This window comes from Temnothorax longispinosus, chromosome 8, assembly GCF_030848805.1.
Source record: "Temnothorax longispinosus isolate EJ_2023e chromosome 8, Tlon_JGU_v1, whole genome shotgun sequence".
NCBI lineage: Eukaryota > Metazoa > Arthropoda > Insecta > Hymenoptera > Formicidae > Temnothorax > Temnothorax longispinosus.
In genome coordinates this window covers 11,510,769-11,531,801 of record NC_092365.1, presented here as the reverse complement: position 1 = coordinate 11,531,801, position 21,033 = coordinate 11,510,769, and the positions used below count along the sequence as shown (strand labels likewise).

General features: G+C 37.0%; 2 protein-coding genes across 2 annotated transcripts; both read left to right on the top strand.

Annotated features, from left to right (window-relative positions):
- Nucleotides 1-15,868: 15,868 nt before the first annotated feature.
- LOC139818287 (uncharacterized) lies at nucleotides 15,869-16,771 on the top strand. Its single transcript, XM_071786908.1, has 2 exons — nucleotides 15,869-16,048; nucleotides 16,373-16,771. Exons 1-2 carry the CDS (start codon nucleotides 15,869-15,871, stop codon nucleotides 16,769-16,771), a joined length of 579 nt encoding a protein of 192 aa, XP_071643009.1.
- A 19-nt stretch (nucleotides 16,772-16,790) lies between these two features.
- Nucleotides 16,791-19,062, top strand: LOC139818286 (uncharacterized). The gene is made up of 4 exons (XM_071786907.1): nucleotides 16,791-16,922; nucleotides 16,964-17,110; nucleotides 17,188-17,483; nucleotides 17,565-19,062. The coding sequence occupies exons 1-4, from the start codon at nucleotides 16,791-16,793 to the stop codon at nucleotides 19,060-19,062; spliced, it is 2,073 nt and encodes a 690-aa protein (XP_071643008.1).
- The last annotated feature ends 1,971 nt before the right edge of the window (nucleotides 19,063-21,033 follow it).

Here is a 21,033-nt window from a genome sequence, read left to right as displayed (position 1 = left end):
TGTATATCATTTCTTATATCTCCTAAACTAGAAAAACAAACGAATGTCTATATGCCTGACTATACGAACCTCCTTACATCTAATGATAAATTAAAAAGCGTTCCCCGCGAAAAACAGTTAAATATGAATTTAATATGGATCTTAATAAAATCTTTATTTTTGAATTTTATTTGATTTAAATTAATACTGAATAATACTGCATTATTATGGTTCATATTTGTTCTATATATAAAACTAAGTAAGAATATAATAAGAAATGCCAATAAAAGTAATTAAATTCAAATATGTTCCTAATATGGATTAAAATTAAATTTAAATAAGATCTTGCTATTAGATTTAACTTGTCCAGGAGCATATATGGATCATATTAATATTTAATAAACATTTAACAAACCTGAGTTCAAATTTTATTTATATTTGGAACAAATAAGGTTTTAATTAACACACAAATTAAATTTTTATTTAATTGAAAGTGTTTCCGTTGACCCATTATATATAAAATTGTAATGCATAAGATTTCAATAAACCTGAGTTATGTTAGTCTTGCGTTGTATAGTCTACTAGGTTAAACGTTTATTATTGAATATATTTTTGTCATTATCAATCACAAATCTATTTATTATGTTTTACTGTCTACACATACATATATTATAATTTTAGTTTTAGTTATGTAGGTTATTGCCCATACAGCACACTTGTCCAAAAGCCAGACATAAGACGTCTAAAAGAGATCTTTTAGACATCTTTTAGATGCCTTACTAAAAGTCGAAAAGACGTCTTATGTCCCGATTTTGGACATGGTGCTGCTGGGGGTTAGCTTTTTAATTATTTTAAATATATCAATATATTTCGTAATTTAGCAATAAGAGCCATCAGGCACAGTTGTTCTTGTGCAATCTACTTTATTACAATTAATTATATAAAGACTTGCATATACGTTTCGACCCTCTCTTTGAGTCATCTTCAGCGTATTACAATAATAAATATAACACCCTTACATCAAACGTGAATTTTACAATCTATTTCATTTCTAATTGATAACGTCGTCACTTAAATTGGAGGTGAATGCAGGCTTCGAAGTACACCCAAGCATCTTTGATAACCGTATTAACGATTTAACGTTTATTTTATTTATTGAACATGTATCATATATACACTACTAAAAAAAAAAAATAGGGAACATTTTTAATATGCTAAAAATTTAGGCAATTTTCAAACCATTGAAACTCGGCGAAAAATCATCGTACACACAAAATTAAAAACGTATTTTAAAGCTTGAAACTTCTTCTTTCAAATGCCTTTTGTCGATTTTAATTACTTTTTTTTTTTTAAAACGGCACTATGATAAAGCTTGATCCGTCAAAATAAAAATTTTTAATGCAAATTTGCTGCGCTACATCTAGCGTGCAAAAAATTGTGGAGAATTCCTATTACTTTTATCTTGTAGTGAGATCTTTTCCCTTTAATTGAAGAGGTTGTGAAGCTTTGTGCGATTTTTTTGGCCGAGTTATCGAGATTTGAATAAAAAGTGGTCACTTTGACTTTGATCGCTTGTAACGCGTGAAAAAATCAACGCACAGTATTCTGCAAAAAAGCATTGGACAGCTGAAATTTAACCTTTTCGAACGCTGTTAGTGTTTTCTTCACCTTACGCTTTCTATCAGGAAATTGAGTTTGAAAAACATGTAAAAGATCACATATTTTTCGTTTTTTCTATAAGTCAGTATATTGTCGCGAAGGAAGGTCCAATCAAAATCCCTACAACAAAGTTTTGTAGTCTGATTATACCTCAATAACAAACAATAACGTTTATCAGCTAAAACAATTTTGTTTCGTGTGCCCATCGCACTTGAAAATGCTGAAAACTAAGAAAATCTCTCTTTAGGAGCTACGCGACCGCGCAGACAGGTCTTAGGTAACATTTTAAAACAATTAGTTCCCAAACGACGCATCAGAGAACATGAGTTGCTTGACAAAAGATGATCCTTTTTCGAGACCTATCGTTCCTCAGAGTTTGTTGCAGAAATCCTGAATCACCTTATATAGTGACAAAATAAAATTCCAGTACGTGCATTTTCAAAAATTTCAATTAATAAATAATTTTGCTTTAAAAAAAAACAAGTAGAATTCGCAGAAATAATAATCTCGAATCAGTATAGTCTTCTTATTTTCTTGTCCTTTTTACCATACTGCCGTCATCTTGGCGACGCCAAGGCGCTTGCTTTAGCCATAATGAAGTTGCTGCATCAATCTCTGGGATTTTAGTTTCTGGCCTTTTATCCAGAATAGCACCTAAAAATGCAATAGTTTTTATATTTTATAAGATTTCTTCAAAAAAAAACTTGCATAAAAATATATAGACGCCAAGTCAATAGAAACAAAAAGTACAAGAAAGAGATTAAGAAAAAATACTAAATCAGTCGAAAATTTTGTCAAAATGCTGAAAGAGACGAATATTAATAAAGACAGTGATCTGCATAACTCTCTTTGTATTGAAATAGCATTGGAAAAGTATAAATTTACAGCCGCTCGAAAATAAGAGAATCTTTTCGGATGCCCAATGTGTTCAAAATAAGTTTCTTCAGCACTTTATATACAGTTTCCTTAGTATTATCTTTAGGACCAATAATTTAACTCACGTAAAAAATCTGAAAAAATATCAATATTTAAGCGAAAGAAATAAATATTAAAAATAAATATATAGAAAATAGAATATAAATATATTTACAATTGCTGCTGTATTATCATCTTTCGATAAAAATTTTTCAAACTTTTCTAATTCTTCCTCTGTTGTCAATGGAAGTGCTGGAAGATTTGCCGGCCTTACTTTTTTTTTTTTTTTTTTTTTTTTTTCATGTGGATGAAGAAGAAAGTGACTTAATCTGCACTGGTCCATAATAACCATGTCTAATTTGTTACTAATTTCTTGGTTTAACACATACATCCTTTTTTCAAAAGCTTTCATATCAAGGGTCTCTTCGGATACACCTATTACACTACCTGTGAGAAAATCAGAACTTAATCTATATATATAAGTACCGTCGTCTGTCTGTATGTATGTATGTCTGTCTGACCGCGAACTACTCATTCGTTAGTGGACCGAATTTTTACCAAAAGTATATGAAGTAGGGGTAGAATTTTAATTGACCGAATCTTAAAGAATTGTATATGAAGTAGGGGTAGAATATATTTTCCGGAAATTGCCATAAAATGTATAATTTTTTGTTACCGATTTTTTTGAAAACCGGTTCAGAAATTTTTCCAATTTATCGGGAAATAATTGACCGAATCTGAAAGAATTATATATGAAATAGGGGTAGAAAGAACTAAAGAATGTAATAGAATTAGAAAAATTGCTAGAAACTGATGTGCAGTTGATAATAAGACATTTACGATAGAATCCCAAGTATTTTGTAACGTGAATTTCTGATGGAGTATCGTAAATAAACGATTCACTAACCATATTAAAAACGATAAGAAATTTTTTATTGTTTTCTATCGTTGGCGGTTATCAGGGTTATTAAGATCTCAAAATCTCGGGTACTTACAATTCGTCCATTCGCGTAAAGATACACAGCGGTCTCGCGCTGCGTGTGTACTTGGCGCGAGGTACTACACAGTTGGAAAATTTGTGTTAAATGTAACATAAATCACATGTTCCAAATGGTACACTCAAATTTTTGTGTTAATTTAACATAATATAAATGTGTTAAATAGTAAACACCGATACTATGTTAAAATATTTCAACAGAAAGAAAATGTTATTCTGATCGTAATTTGAGGTTAATTATGTGTACATAACTTTTATGTTAAAGTTAATTGAGGTTAATTATGTGTACATAACTTTTATGTTAAAGTTAAGATTGTAAGATATAGGGAGCTTTCCAGCAAACGACACAAGTCGACACAAATGTCATTCTATCTTTTTTTTTCCCTTACAGAAAAGTATTACTGACTAAATACTTAAAATCTCAGTGATTTAATACTGTCAATATTTATTTGGGAAATACTGAGAAAATACTGGTAGCGATAAATATTATAGGTAGTGATTAATACTACACAGAACTACTGGTGCTTAGTATTGAATTACTCACCGATATTTCGATTTCTGATATTTACTCGGCATAAAAAAAATTATTTTTTTCGAAATTTAATTACTATTTTATAACTAAATTTGTTTCTTAAGATGCAGTCTATAATTATAAATATTTTCTGGTATTTGAAAAACACACTTACCTTGGTGGGATTCGGACTCGGGACCTCTGGATCGTGAGCCAACTGCCTTACGTGGTAGACTACTTCTTAATTTGATGTAAGTGTTATATATAGTCTACATGTGTCATAACCAGCGCAAATATATAATTTTTCAAAAATCATCTTAAGAAACAAATTCAGTTTAAAAAGAGTAATAAAATTTTGAATTGGATATAAGAATGATATCCGCAGTACTATTTCAAAACTTGTACACTTTTATCACGACGAATTAGTACAGACCTTCATATAAAATGTATTTGTGCCTTACTTTTATCTCTCTTCCTTACTTACAGAAAAGTATTACTGACTAAATACTTAAAATCTCAGTGATTTAATACTGTCAATATTTATTTGGGAAATACTGGGAAAATACTGGTAGTGATAAATATTATAGGTAGTGATTAATACTACACAGAACTACTGGTGCTTAGTATTGAATTACTCACCAATATTTCGATTTCCGATATTTACCCGGCATAAAAAAAAATTATTTTTTTTTCGAAATTTTATTACTATTTTATAACTAAATTTGTTTCTTAAGATGCAGTCTATAATTATAAATATTTTCTCGTATTTGAAAAACACACTTACCTTGGTGGGATCGAACTCGGGACCTCTGGATCGTGAGCCAACTGCCTTACGTGGTAGACTACTTCTTAATTTGATGTAAATGTTATATATAGTCTACATGTGTCATAACCAGCGCAAATATATAATTTTTCAAAAGGCATCTTAAGAAACAAATTCAGTTTAAAAAGAGTAATAAAATTTTGAATTGGATATAAGAATGATATCCGCAATATTATTTCAAAACTTGTACACTTTTATCACGACGAATTAGTACAGATCTTCATATAAAATGTATTTGTGCATTACTTTTATCTCTCTTCCTTAATATTATCAGGAATTACTCATTATAATGTTTCTATACAAATTGTAGTACTGGTCAATGATTAATTTCATATGGAATATTCCGTTCAGTACTTGAGTATTAACATTAAAATACTGGCCAGTGATTTATTACACATGGAATCCTCGGTCCAGTACTTCAGTACTAACATTGAAATACTCATCAGTAATTCAACACAAGTATTTATTACACAAGTATTTATCACCTAGTATTAAATGCTTTCTTATCAGAAATTTAATACTAAGTATTCAATACTCGTCCTGTATTAAATACTACTTTCATAAATTACTGACCAGTAATAAAATACTGTGCAATACTTGGATCACAGTGATTCAAGTACTAATAAATACTTAATTTTAGTATTATTAATACACAAAATAAGTATTTATTACTAACCAGCTAGTAATACTTTTTTGTAAGGGATATTATCAGGAATTACCCATTATAATGTTTCTATACAAATTGTAGTACTGGTCAGTGATTAATTTCACATGGAATATTCAGTTCAGTACTTGAGTATTAACATTAAAATACTGGCCAGTGATTTATTACACATGGAATCCTCGGTCCAGTATTTCAGTACTAACATTGAAATACTCATCAGTAATTCAACACAAGTATTTATTACACAAGTATTTATCACCTAGTATTAAATGCTTTCTCATCAGAAATTTAATACTAAGTATTCAATACTTGTCCTGTATTAAATACTACTTTCATAAATTACTGACCAGTAATAAAATACTGTGCAATACTTGAATCGCAATGATTCAAGTACTAATAAATACTTAATTTTAGTATTATTAATACACAAAATAAGTATTTATTACTAATCAGTTAGTAATACTTTTTTGTAAGTTGTGACGTGACATAGTCATGTCCCCTGTGCAGACGATAGCTCGACCGGGGGGAACGTCAGGGATGTCGTTTCCGCCGGAGCGAGGCGGGGCGGCAGCGTTAGAATTCGGTACATTATATTGTTTCCGAGGATTTCAGGTATCGAGTAGATGGCCAGGAGGAAATTGTAACGACTTGAGTCGCGCCGAGGGAGTTTACGGGAGGCGTTCTACGTAGGAGTTGGCCGACGGGCAGGTCACGATTGGGCCCATATGCCGACGTTGCTTGGAGCGTCTCGCAGGGCGAGCGCATCAGCCCCGATGTTCGCCGGGATGAAGCCTGCCGAATCGCAAAGGAGGGAGATCGCCACGGAGCACGGAGCATTGCCTACCGGTCGACGAAGCCATGGCCTGGCCAGCCTGGCCGTCGTACACCGGCACCAGAGTCGCGGCCCGGTCAGCCGGACTCGAGAATAGGATTTTCAAACCTGCCGCCGGCGAGCGAGGAAGCCACGAGGGGCGCCGACGGAAGCGGGAGGCGCTCGGCTCGCATAGGGCTGATCGGCAAGGAGGGCTTGCAAGCACGGCGCGCGCAGGCGCGGGCCCGACGTGATCCCGCCGGGCTAGAGGATCGTCACTGTCGTGTCGGCGTGGCGAGGGACGACATCCCGAGAAGACCGGCAGCCGAGCTTGCGGAATTTGTAAGGCCACTACTCGAGTACCTCGTAACTCACGTTTGAGTACACGTAAGATCGTTCGGACGGCCGGGGCCCTTCCGAGAGCCGCGTAGAGTTGCGGGAAGCATGCTTAGAGAATCGCGTACTATGTCGCGAAGTATTTTGTAGCATCGCGTTTGTGCAGATGAGTATTATCGAGTAAATAATTATTGAATGGAATACCGACGGAGGGCCCGGCCAACAGAGTAATGGGGGATCGCCCTGCCCGAAAAATCGTACGCGGCCGACAGTCACCGTGTGATTCGTTGTAGTTTTCGTCGTGTCTTAGTGTTTCGTGTAATAGCGTTTTGTGTAACCATGGTGCGTAATGTAGCGAGGTGTCCTTCGCGCCGAGGTGGACCGTATTGTCGCAGAGCGGGGGAGTAATGTTCGCGCAATCACGTCCCGGGGCGTGAGGCACCGGTCTTGGATCTTTGGGGCTTTTCGCGGGAGGCCCGCGTCTAGCCATTTTGGGACCATTTGCGAGACGTCGCGGATGGTCATTTCGGGACCACCGACTGGGAACGATTTGGCAGTTGGGAAGTCGTTGCGCGTAGGTATTGTGTCTTTTCGGGACTACCAACTGGGAACGATTTGGCAGTTGAGAAGTCGTTGCGCGTAGGTATTGTGTCTTGCGTTCGTGTAATTGCGTATTGTGTATTGCGGTCGTGTAACTGCGGCTTATAAGTTGCGTCCTTAGGCTAATTTCCGCGTTATTGTATCTCATGGTCCCCGCGTTTCGCAGAAAAATATCTGAGAGAAAAGTTGTAATTTACCGATTCATTTTAAAGAAACCTGCCGATTTATTCTGAAGTAATTTTTAAAATTGTAATTCACCGATTCAGTCTGAAGCAACTTGCCGATTTATTCTCACGTAATCTTTTCTGTCAAATACATTATTTTTGTATTATTGTTATTTGCGTGTGTTAACTGTGCTACGTTCCCTCTCCTCCTCCGACCGCGATTACCCGAAAAAACTCACACCTGAGAGAATAGCGATCTTGTGGATCGTGGTGCGAGGAATCGCACCTGGCGCCCAATATTTCGAGGAATTTAGTCGAGCTACCATCTGGGTTTCTGAGAGTTTTGTCGTGATTGATTTTTCGTAAGATCTTTAGTGAACAAAGCGACTGCGCGCTCCTTCACGGCCGGCGAGACCGTGAGGACATCGTCGTGGTCGTCGCAAAGGGTTGGCAATGAGTAACAAAGACAAAGTGACACTTGTGTCGATTTGTGTCGCTTGCTGGGAAGCTCCCAAAATCAACACTCTACTTTTCTGTAAATTTTAACACATTTAATAAATACGTTCAAATTGTGTTATTTTAACATATTTTTTAAATTATTATAATAACTTTACATTTAAAATTTTTAAGTTTAATTAATATAGCAGGCATATGTTAAATCTACACATGTATTGTGTTGATTTTTTTACACAAAAGTTTTAACATAACCCTTTTGCTTCCTCATAAAAAGAGAAGCTTTGTTTTTATAAACTTTATAAATTATATATAGACCTTTGATCGCGTATAAAGCTAGGTCTAATCAACCAAATATTAAAAAATTATACAGGGTGTCCGAAAAATCGCCTACTCCACTTCGGGAGGTGATTCGGGACCCAAAAACAAGCAAAAAAGTTCATACAAACATAGGTCCGGGAATGAGCCGTTTCCGAGTTATAGCCACTTTTATGTTCAAACATCGTAAATTTTTATTTTCAATTTTTTTTAATTACAATTACCAAATTCTCTCAAGTTTCTGTCTACATTTCGAAAAGACGCTATTCCCGGTACATCTCGATTTGGAAAAGACTGGATGTATAATCTTCTTGCCTCGGCAGCATTACTTTGAGCAAGACCATACATAAGATGCATATCAGCTAATTCATTAAAACTTAAACGATCCATTGATAAATACGGAAAGATTAGATACAACCTAAAAGTAAGGTGTTGTTAAATAATAATTTAAAACTTATTGAAAAGCCGTGATTTACTTACTGATTTTGAATAGGCGTGAAAACAACTGATTTCAAGTAGCCGTGAAAACAACTGATTTTGAATAGCCGTGAAAACAATTGATTTTGAATAGCCGTGAAAACAACTGATTTCAAGTAGCCGTGAAAACAACTGATTTCTTTTAAAAATAATGTAATCGTTACAAATATTGGAAAATTGAAAAAAAATATAAAAATTAATATTAAAAAAATTAAAAATATTTAAAAATAAAAATTTTTAATTTAAGAAATAATTAAGAAAGAGGGATGCCAAGCGGATTCTAAATTACGATTTTTGAACATAAAAGTGGCTATAACTCGGAAACGGCTCATTTCCGGACCTATGTTTGTATGAACTTTTTTGCTTGTTTTTGGGTCCCGAATCACCTCCCGAAGTGGAGTAGGTGATTTTTCGGACACCCTGTATATGAAACAAAAATAATTGTTTTTTTAGTTTTTGATGCCAATGTGTTCAGAATGTTCTCAAACGTCGAAAAATTGCATTAAAAAAAATATCCGTATGTATGTATGTGTGTGCCAAATTTACCGAAATTTCTATAACTCAAGAACTAATCAACCAAATTTTAAAGAATTGTATATGAAATAGGGGTAGAAAAAACTGAAGAATATAATAGAATTAGAAACATTGCTAATAATAAAGGGGTTTGATTTCTATCTAAAAAAAATCTACATGATTACTTTAATTTCCGCAAATTTTGAAATATTGAGCTTAATTTTTTTTATAGATAGAACATTTTTATTTTTTTAGTTTTTTTTAGTTTTTTTTAGTAAATGTACATAATTATGTACACAGGCCCCTAAAGGGTTAAGTGTGCAAGTAGAAACCTTCGCTCACAAAGCTTCCTCTATAAGGAAGCCAAAACAAATATATACTAATAATATAATTATACATCAAATAAAATAAAAGCTTCCTCTATGAGGAAGCTTTGTGAGCAAAGGTTTCTATTTGCACACTTAACCCTTTAGGGGCTTGTGTACATAATTATGTACATTCACTAAAAAAACTAAAAAACTTTTATCAGGGACGTCTTTTAAGACTATCTTATAAATTATATCATTTTACTCCAACGAGATCGATGTGTGGGCCCTATAAAGGATTAAAAACTATAAGGAAGCAATGTGCAGGTTTCTACTTGCACACTTAAAAACTGTGAGGAAGCAAAGTGCAAGTTTTTCAGTTGTTCAAACTGCGTGCCAATATGGACTTTGTCAAACTTAAAACGCAATTGTGTAAATTGAAACTAGAAATAATATCTTATATTAATTTGATTGTCAAGTAAAATAATATACTAGAAGAATATTTATAACAGTTATGCGAACTTATGGATAGATCCGAGTATATGTTCATATATGATTATCTTTAACCTTATAAATATACCTTTACATGATCAGACATGATAATATATAAGCTTAAAACTTATATTTCCATTCCTTATATGACCATATATAATTATACATATATCTACTAATATGAACAAATAAGAGGTATTTTTTCCCGGGTATATAATCATATATGCTCATACATGGCCACTAGATTTTTCGCCCGCGCTTCGCGCGGGCTCAAAATCTATTCCCCTCTCCCCAAACTCACTCATTAATTAGGAGCACCAATAGAACCCCGTAAAACCCAATTTTTAATCCTATAGTAGCCATCTCCATAAAATTAGTAATCTTTTGGTACCAATTTCATCAAAATCATCAACAAAAAATTAGAAAAATTTTGGCACCGGTTTCAAGAAAATTGATCCATTAATAAAAAATTATCCATTAATAAAAAATTAAACTTATCCTCCAAAAATTTAAAAAATTTTGGCACTGGTTACAAAAAAATCGGTCAATTAATACTTATTATTTTTCAAAATTTTTATAATTTCCAAACCGGTTTCTAAAAATCGGTAACAAAAAATTATCCATTAAAAAAATTATCCATAAAAAAATTCAACTTGATATTTCAAAGTTTGCGGAAATTGGAGCAATTACGTATATTTTTTTTTTAACAAAAATTGTAAACCACTACTATTAGCAATTTTTCTAATTCTATTACATCCTTTAGTTCTTTCTACCCCTATCTATATATATAAGTACCTGACGTCTGTATGTCTGTTTGTCTGACCGCGAACTACTTGTTATTTTCCGAGAAATTTGATAAATTTCGTAACCGGTTTCCAAAAACCGGTCTTAATCGCTCGCGACAGTCGCGAATTGAAGTGACTGGTTAATTCCCGAAAAATTTGAAAAATTTCGGATACCGGTTTCCAAAAAGATCGGTAATAAAAAATTATACATCTGAACATATTAGAACATGAGCGAAATAAAATGTTGATTAAGCAATGTGTAAATTTATAATTTGCATACTTAAAAATTGTAAGGACGTAATGTTCAAATTTATAATTTGCATTACTTAAAAATTATGAGGAAGCAATGTGCAAATTTCTACTTGCCCAATTAAAAACTATAAAAAAGCAATGTGCAGGTTTCTACTTGTTTTTTTTTATGGTGTGAAGTTGATTAATGCCATTTTAAACACAGTATCCATGTTTCGCGCCTGAGGACGGTCCAGGGAGGCGATTGCGAAATCTCCAGAGGCCTAATTGTATCGCGTTTTCGATTTCTGATCCCTTTTTTTTTATCATTACGTGGCACCTCACCAAGACAAAACACGGATGTTCCCGTTGGAATGCGGAGAATCGCGAGATGTGGAATAAGCGGAGAGGATCGGGACAAGAAATAAATCGACGGAGGCAAATGTTAACGAAGCTCGCGGGCCGCCGAGCGAGAAGGGGCGCAGGAAAACACGCGCGCGGCGCGTGGTGCAGCAGCGGACGGACCCGTAGACAGCAGGGCCCCGCCGCCGGGAAAGAACGCCGAGTCTCACTATGCTACCCTCCGCTGCACGCTGCAGACCGGACTCCGGGGTGGCTGGCCATCATTCCCGGACCGCGAAGGAGGAGCGCGGAGGAATCAGCGTCCCGACTGCTGCCAAAAAAGATCCCGAGAGACCGCCGCGCGAGCGCCCTGCATGATCCACGGTTGACAGCCTGCGCAAGGATATGTTGCGAGCCCGCGAGCTCGCCCCTAATTGGCCCACGCTATCGCGCCGAAAGGCCGCGCACGCCCCGGGTGGGGCGCGTCATTGAATTTTACACGATCGTACTTCCTGGTCGTCCTCCGGCGCTGACACGTAGATCTTGGTGGCACGCGTGTAGAATCCCGCCCGGCTATCAAGCCGGTTATCGAACCGCCGCGCCGGCTGTCGAAGCCCGAACCCGGAGAAGGGCCGTTGAAGGAAAGGAGCAGACTTTTGGTGAGGTTGCCTCAAAATTCTCGTGTATGTAAATAGTTCAGCATTGGCGATTCCTACCTGGGCGGCACCCGAGCGAGAACGCGACCCGGAGGGCGGTGTCGTGGCTTTACATACACGAGAATTTTTAGGCAACCTCACCGAAAGTCTGCTTCTTTCCTTCAACGGCCCTTCTCCGGGTTCGGGTTTCGACAGCCGGCGCGGCGCGGCGGTTCGATAACCGGCTTGATAGCCGGGCGGGATTCTACACGCGTGCCACCAAGATCTACGTGTCAGCGCCGGAGGACAACCAGGAAGTACGATCGTGTAAAATTCAATGACGCGCCCCACCCGGGGCGTGCGTGGCCTTTCGGCGCGATAGCGTGGGCCAATTAGGGGCGAGCTCGCGGGCTCGCAACATATCCTTGCACAGGCTGTCAACCGTGGATTCTGCGGGGCGCTCGCGCGGCGGTCTCTCGGGATCTTTTTTGGCAGCAGTCGGGACGCTGATTCCTCCGCGCTCCTCCTTCGCGGCCCGGGGATGATGACCAGCCACCCCGGAGTCCGGTCTGCAGCGGAGGGTAGCATAGTGAGACTCGTTTTCTCCCGGCGCCGGGGCCCTGCTGTCTACGGGTCCGTCCGCTGCTGCACCACGCGCCGCGCGCGTGTCCTCCTGCGCCTCTTCTCGCTCGGCGGCCCGCGAGCTTCGTTAACATTTGCCTCCGTCCTACGGGTCGTACGATAGTTCGCGTTAGGTTTAGGGTCTCTTGGCGACAGAATCCTTTCGTGGTTTCGGACGTCGAGTACTAACGCGCCGAGCATGGCACAGCACGATTTTGATAATATTTTATGTTTAATATTACGTTCTATTTACTTTGTTATTTCGCGCTTACGTCTACTATATACTTCGTATACTTTTCGTACTACTTCGAGCATATTTTCTGTTTTTTGTTCCATTATATGTAATTCTAGTTTACGTTCTATATTACGTTCTATTTACTTTGTTATTTCGCGCTTACTCCTATTGTGTTTAATTAGATTTTGAAATTAATGTTCTTTCACGTTACATCATCTAATTCTGTTAATTCAACCTCTTTAATACCATTTAATGTCTGCTTTACTTAATAATCTGACTCAATTTTATTTCTGACTTCCGCTGTTCAATGATTCTTTTTACCGATTTCATAGTACAGTTACCTGCCGAGTTACAATAAACCTGTTATTGATTATTATTAAATATCTGAGTGTGTGAGTTACGCGTCATCAAATCTTGCGCTGCCCTTCCTCAACCCCGCCCATAGCCGTTAGGTCGAGCTGGCCGATCTCTCGCACGCCGGATCAATTGCGTTTTCGTGTTTCTTTTCGGGTTTTCGCGATCTTAGTATGAATTAGTGGACGCGAGTTTACGCGTTTGGCGCCCAACTTTGGTGTCGAGCTTATAATAACCCTTATGGAAAAATACACTCAACTTTTGGTGTTAACCGTTAAAAAAACACTATAGAAAAACCCTTAAAGTTGGGTGTGATTTCGGACCGCCAATTTCACCGAAATCACACCCAACTTTAAGGGTTTTTCTTTGGATGATGGTTAACCTTCAAGTGATAGTTAACCTTCAATTAATGGTTAATCCTTAAAAAATCCTTAAGAATTCCTTATAAACCCTAAAAATATAAACCCTTAAATGAAAGTAACATCCAAAGAGAATAAACCCCATATTTAAATGTTCTCAAATAAGATACTACAGCAACGATTGTTAAAAGACGATAAATTGACATTAGAGCGTACTATCAACATGTGCAGAGCGTGGGAACGGGCGTCAAAGCAAGTCGAACAAGCTACAGCGATGACAAGCCAAGGGAACGAGACGGTAAATGCAGTAAAAGTGAGCCGAGAAAAAGAACGACAACAAGGAGGACAACGAAAATGTAAACGTTGCGGACGACAACATGAAAAAAACGGATTTTTCAGCATATGATAAGACATGTCACAAGTGTAAGAAGATAGGACATTTCGCAAATTTATGCCGTTCAAAAGATGGAAAAAAGATCAACGAGGTTCAGACGACAGCAGAAGCACAGGTCAACACGGAAGACGAGGTATTACGTGAATGCATTCAAGACGAACGACAGCGGAAGAAAGGAAGGCAACAGCGAATGGTACGAGACATTGAAGACAATCGCAGGTCATAAAATGACAGCAAAACTAGACACGGGTGCAGAATGTAATGTCATGTCACATAACCAGTCAAAACAAGTAGGTGCTACATTGACTCTGTCAGGTACGAAGAGTCTCATTACATATAACAAGACAAAGATGGATGTAATAGGAGAAGCTAATATTAAGTTTCACATACGAGACAGATTGGTCATAGTTAATTTTAAAATAGTAGAAGAAGACGTGTAAGCCATATTAGGTCGGAAAGCATGCACCAGCCTCAATTTTATAAAACGCGTCCATGCTGTAAAGGGCTCGGTAGAGAAGCCTATTTGTTCCGGAATATGCGAGAAGCGTTGCGCCGCGGTAGTCCCTCTCCCCGTCGAGCCGCATGGCTCGTCGCCCCACGTGCGAATTCCCCTCCCACAGCGTCTGTAAAACAGCGGGAGTGATGGAAATTTCGACAGGTACGGAGCTCTCGAGTCGAGTCGACAATTAACGACGGAACGAAACGGTTCTAATTCGTGCCTATCCCAGTTTGTCTTTTCGATCTGAATCCGAGCGAGAGAAAATCGACACCGCTTAGACCGCAATCGAGTCAACTATACGCTAGAAAGTGTGCTGCATTCGAGTGCCTTGTCGCATTCTACTAAACGAACGGCCGCTCCGATTTCGCTGCGCGAGTGTCCGTCTCGCGGAGCTCCGTCAACCGACTCGCCGAAAGAGCGTAACGTGTCGACCGATACCGAAGATAGCAGGTGCAGTGCGCGCCTCCGCTTGTAATCGACGTCTCCCTGGTCTCCAATCGACTCAAACTACCGCTCGCCTCAGCCTAACGTGAATAAATTTTATACGTGGAACAATCAGCAAGAAGTCATTAATTCAAACCGTGATTTTTGCCTTGACGATCGAACCTTCTGACAAGGTTGACACACAGCGTCCGTGGTTCATCCACAAACACTATTGAAGACATAAAGAATGAACTATTCATGGGGTTAAGCTGCGTAAAAGGATACGAATATGATATGGAACTGGAGGAAGGAGCGCAACTAAAAATTCACCCACCTCGCAGGATATCATTTTCGTTGAAGGAAGAAGTCAAGAAACAACTCGACAAGATGGTGCAGCAAGGCGTGATCAAACCAGTGTCTGAGCCAACCCCAGCAGTGAGCCCGCTAGTAATTGTGAAGAGCAAAGGGAAGATACGTCCATGTATTGATCCGTCAGATCTGAACAAGGTAATCAAGAGGCGACATTTTCCACTTAAAACACTAGAAGATATCTCCACCAAAATGTCTGGCGCGAAATATTTCACGAAACTTGCTTGCGCTCGAGGATTTTGGCAAATCAAGGTGACGGAAAGGACCTCTAAATACTTGACAGTAAATACACCATGGGGCCGATATAGATTTCTACGAATTCCCTTTAGTATTAAGTCAGCTTCCGAGATTTTTCAAGAAATGATGACGAAAATCTTACAAGGAATTGACGGTGTGGAAACATCGATGGATGATGTCATAGTCTACGCATCGACACTAGAAAAGCTGCGAGAAGTGACGAATCAAGTTCTTCAAAGATTATATGAAGCTGGTCTACGCTTGAACAAGGATAAGTGTCTATTCGAGAAAACGTCAGTACCGTTTTTTGGGTCACACAATGACCGCAGAAGGTTTGAAACCGGATCCGGAAAAGCTCAAGGCCATTAAGATGCTAAGAAGACCGGAAGATGTTCAAGGAGTACGCCGTATTATAGGTACCGTTACTTACCTGTCTAAGTTTGTACCAAACTTATCTGGAATCACCGAGCCGTTAAGACAATTATTAACAAAGGACACAACATGGCATTGGGACGCAGAACAAGAAGAAGCTTTTAACAAGATCAAAGAGGTATTAAAAACTCGCATATTATAATCCGTTGAAACCTGTCACATTAATGGTAGATGCCAGTTCCACAGCAGTGGGTGCTGTGTTATTACAAAATAATCAGCCAGTCGCGTACGCAACAAAAGCCTTAACAGAAACGCAACAGCGATACCCACAATTGGAGAAAGAGGCTTTTGCAATTCGGTTCGGATGTTTTAAGTTTCATGATTTTATCTATGGTAAAACTTTAACGATACTTACCGATCACAAACCGCTAGGATCTATTAGCAAGAAGGTTTTGGCCAACCAACCACCACAATTCCAAAGAATTCTTTTTACGTCCTTCAGTATACTCCAGCAGTCAAATACGTACCGGGCAAAGACATACCCCTGGCAGACACGTTAAGTAGAGACTGTAGAAGACATCAAGTAGAAGAGGAAATCGAAGCAGAAATTGAAGTATGTGTCGTTATTCTGTATTCACAAACAGTCCTGGAGCAATTAAGGCGGGAAACCAATGCGGATCCTTTAATGGCGTCGCTCAAAAGAACGCTTATGACAGGATGGCCAGAAAATGAAAAGGATTTAGATTACCCCTTACGACAATTCTGGAATTATCGAGACAAAATTACGGTGATGGATGACATCGTTTTCAAGAACTCCAGACCAATGATTCCTACGTCACTACACGCCAGGTATTTGCAGTTGGCACATAGGGATACAATCAATGTTACATCGAGCACGTGAAGTGATGTTTTGGCTAAAAATGAACAATGATATAGAGGACTATGTGAACAAATGTACTGCCTGTCAAAAGACACAACGAATTCCGGATAAAGAACCACTGATCTTAAAGGAAGTACCAAAACTACCTTGGGAAATTGTAGCAGCTGATTTTGCAAGTATAAAGGGTAAACAATACCTTGTGATTGTGGATAGTTATTCAGGCTTCTACGACTTCACATTAGTATACCCAACAGAAAACAGCTCTTTCGCTTTCCTAAAGATCCTGAGAGACGTTCTGTTTGGGTGTCGAGGATTGGACAGACAATATGTTATCCTGGAGTCTCCAGCTACATTTGTGAGGTGAGATATTTTTATTACTCCTCACATATGTGACATATTTACACATAATGCATTGATTAATTTTGGCACAATTTCAGAATCATTTTGATGCATCACAGTGGGAAAAAGTACGTGCAGATGGGTCCAAAGTGCTACGATCTTCTGCAATATCTTTGGCTATAGAAAATAATGAAAACATCTCTCTTGCAATGCATGACCATCGATATGTTATTGACGTACATCAGCGTCATCCCTTTCGAGATCTCACTACACAATTAAACCGCTTACCTCATGATCATGGCTGTACCTCAATTCAATATGAGCCATCAGAGTCCATTCAAGTTACAGAAAGCCAAGTAATAGCCAAAACAAATAACATTGTAATAGAAGGTGTGCCATATCAGGATAAAAACCAAGAGCTTTCTTTTACTTCTTTTCATGACCTCTCTGTTATGAATTTTCCAAAGGAAATTAGTCATGAACTTTCTGCACCTTGCATTGCAGACCATGGTACTGATGATTTCAACCAACTAACTATTTTGGCATATATCTGTGCTGCTTCTGAACCCATTCATATACCTCCATCTACTGCAAGTCCATCATCAATAATAATTAAAAAATTACAAGATCAGCTGAAAAAACAAGAGGAAGAAATAAAAACCTTACAACATAACAATAAGCGTCTGACTACCATAGGAAAAATAATAACAAAAAAATTTCATACTGTTAAGTCTATTTATGAAAAATATAAGTGTAGATTGTGGCGCTTAGAACAGAAGAATGCAAAGTCTCTCGACTTAACATCAAGGCTACGTGCTGACCAGATTGCTCTAAAAAGGCAGTCTATTCGTGGTCGATTTAATTGGAGTCCAAAAACTGTCAAGGATGCCCTTGTGTTTAAGATGAAATGGGGTACTACAAATTTTTGTGATTTTGTGAATTATCTACCCATCTTTCCATCAGTTAGGACCCTACAAAGAACGGTAGAACATATTTGGTTTGAAAGTGGCATCTTAGATGAGGCCTTCGACATGCTCACAGTAAAAAATATGTCTGAAAATGAAAGAGATTGTATGATTGTTGCAGACGAAATGGCAAGTAAAGCTGGATTAGTGTTTGATCCTTTAACTAAAAAAATGATAGGAAATTGCACCTTTCCTTCTCATGTTGGACCAGCTAAAAAGGTCCTTGTCATTATGTGTGGACGAATTAGTAGACAATGGAAAGTTGCTGTGGCTTATTTTTTTACTGGGAAGGAAGGACCCAAAATAATGGATAAAAAGTCTAGCAGTGTCTTCAAGGATATAATACTGAAAGTCATAGACAAGTTTGAAAAAATAGGGCTGAAAGTTCACTCAATTACAACTGACATGGGGAGTGAAAATCGAGCCATGTGGAATATGTTTGGTATTGGTTGCACACGTGAATCTGATGCTGTAGTCAGCATACAGCATCCAGTTAGAGCAGAGGATAAATTTTACTTTATACCGGATCCAATACACTTATTCAAAAATATCTTAACTATGCTTGAAAGCAACAAAATTATTTATCTTCCTTATGACTTTCTTATTTCTGAGAAATTAACGGATCCAGTAGTTAATATTCAACATATAGATGATGTGTTAGAGTTTGAATTACAATTTGAAATGAAGATAGTTTACAGATTAAAGAAAACTAAGCTTCATTGTCGAAATTTATACGAAAAGATGAAAGTTGGAACGGCCCGGTCAGTCTTCAATCGGCGAACCGAGATTGCGCTGAGAAAATATGCTGAACGTACTGGTAAAGACGCTTATAGGATCACTGCTTCTTTTATTAGATTAGTGAGCCATTGGTTTGACATAATGTCAAACAGATCATCGAATCTGGCTCTTGGTCTGTTGAACAAGAAAGCATATGAAGAAACAATGGACCACATCAAGAAAACTGCTTATGTATTTCGTTTTATGATAGTAGGCACTGATGAGCACTGAAAGCCTTGTCAAACAGGCGTTATCATGGCATGCGCAAGCATCATTGGCTTGCAAGATTATTTTTTGTACAATCGTTGCTACAAGTTTGTACTTACTGGTCGGTTTTGTCAGTGTAGTATTGAAAACTTTTTTTCTGCCTTGAGAGTGAAACAACCCATTCCAAACCCTCTCCAAGTAAAACAAAATTTAAAGGTTTTGGTGCTGAGCCAGGTCTGCATTAATGCTAAGAATAGCAGCTACGACAATGATACGTATGATGAAGGTGTTGAGGATTTAACAATGGATTTTATGAAATTTTCTAGAAATATAGCTATAGCACGACGTAAAGAAAATGTTATTGAAGAATTGATGGAATCATCTGCTTTAGTATTGCCTCAACTAAAAGATCATCACATAAACATATTAGATTCTTGGGAGTTGCAGATCCTATATGACATGGCAGGGTCAGTTGTTCATAGTATAAAAATAAGTAGCACGACAGTTTGTGATGTGTCTCAATTCCGTCCTATGGCAGGGGAGCGACCGCCATCCTTATTCCCTCGTAACTGAAATGAGAAATTACAAACACAAGAACCTCGTGGAAGTTTCCGATGAATGCTTCAAAGCAATCGCAAAATCAGAAATAACATTCAAAGAAATACGGCATGATTTGTGTGAAGCTAAAATTAACATGATAGATTTCTTAGTAAAGCAAATAGAATATGTATGGGATGGCTGCAATATTCCCACATGCCATTCTATTACACACAAAATTCTAAAAAAGTTTTTTACTATGAGGCTACGGACATATAGTATTAAACGCTGTGAAGATCTAGCATATCTTAATGGAAGGCGTTACGACAGCAAAACTATGGCTATGCATGCTTCTGTGAAGGTGTTTTCATAAAAATAATGTAATTAAAGTTATGATCTCAATCAGTTTCTTCATTATTGCTAAAACTTTGATTTTCTTTTTGTTATTATGTGATTTTAGCAATTCTTTTTTAATTAAGAAGACTATTTTTTTTATTGAGAAAACTGTTTTGCAGTGCTATGATAGAAAAAAAATTATATTTTTGTTTAAGTTAGTCTTAGTACTGCATATATAAATGTGACAGGGTAATTATGTGTTAGGCTGTGCCTAGAGATTAAGTATTTGGTCTTGTACCGTCCATTAGCTATATCAAAACAATTATAATTATATACTTATATATTTCTAAATAATTATATATAACATTTATGTAATCGTGCATTAATATATTTATAATTTATGTTTATGCGCGCGTCCACACACACACACACACACACACACACACACACACGCACATTTATACTCTTATTATTTTAATAGCTTAAATTGCTCTTTTTTCTTCATGTATACGTATCACACAAATGTAATAGAACAAAAGAAACATATTTTCATTTATTTTAAAAAATGTAGAAATTTATAGAATAGCTACAAAATATATTTATACATGTATGTACGTTTGCTTTTTAAAATATATTTTGTTATTAATGACATGAGTATGTAATTATTCATTGATATACGTAATCTTGCATACGTAAAGACAATATTCAATGATTTTTAAAATTAATTTCTTACTAATATTACTATTACTATTACTAAAGTTAGTTTCTTACTATTATATCTACTAATAACAATAATATAGAATTATAATTTGCATATTTTGATTTTTATTAAAATTACTTTTGTTGGACCTTTATATTCAATAAGATTAATATTAGGTATATGTGTTTCTTAACAATTACAATAATATGTAAATGTTATTATTGTTAATAATAGCAATGTTATCTAATTAATATAAATATCAATACTTATACGTGTATTATATAATATTAATACTAATACTTATAGTGGATCTTGGTGTATGGCTGTGCTGAGAACAATAGCGTACTTCCATTGCACTGCATATGTATGCATTGGCTGATAGTATATTTCTTTGAAATATTTTAGTTGCAAGATAGAAAATA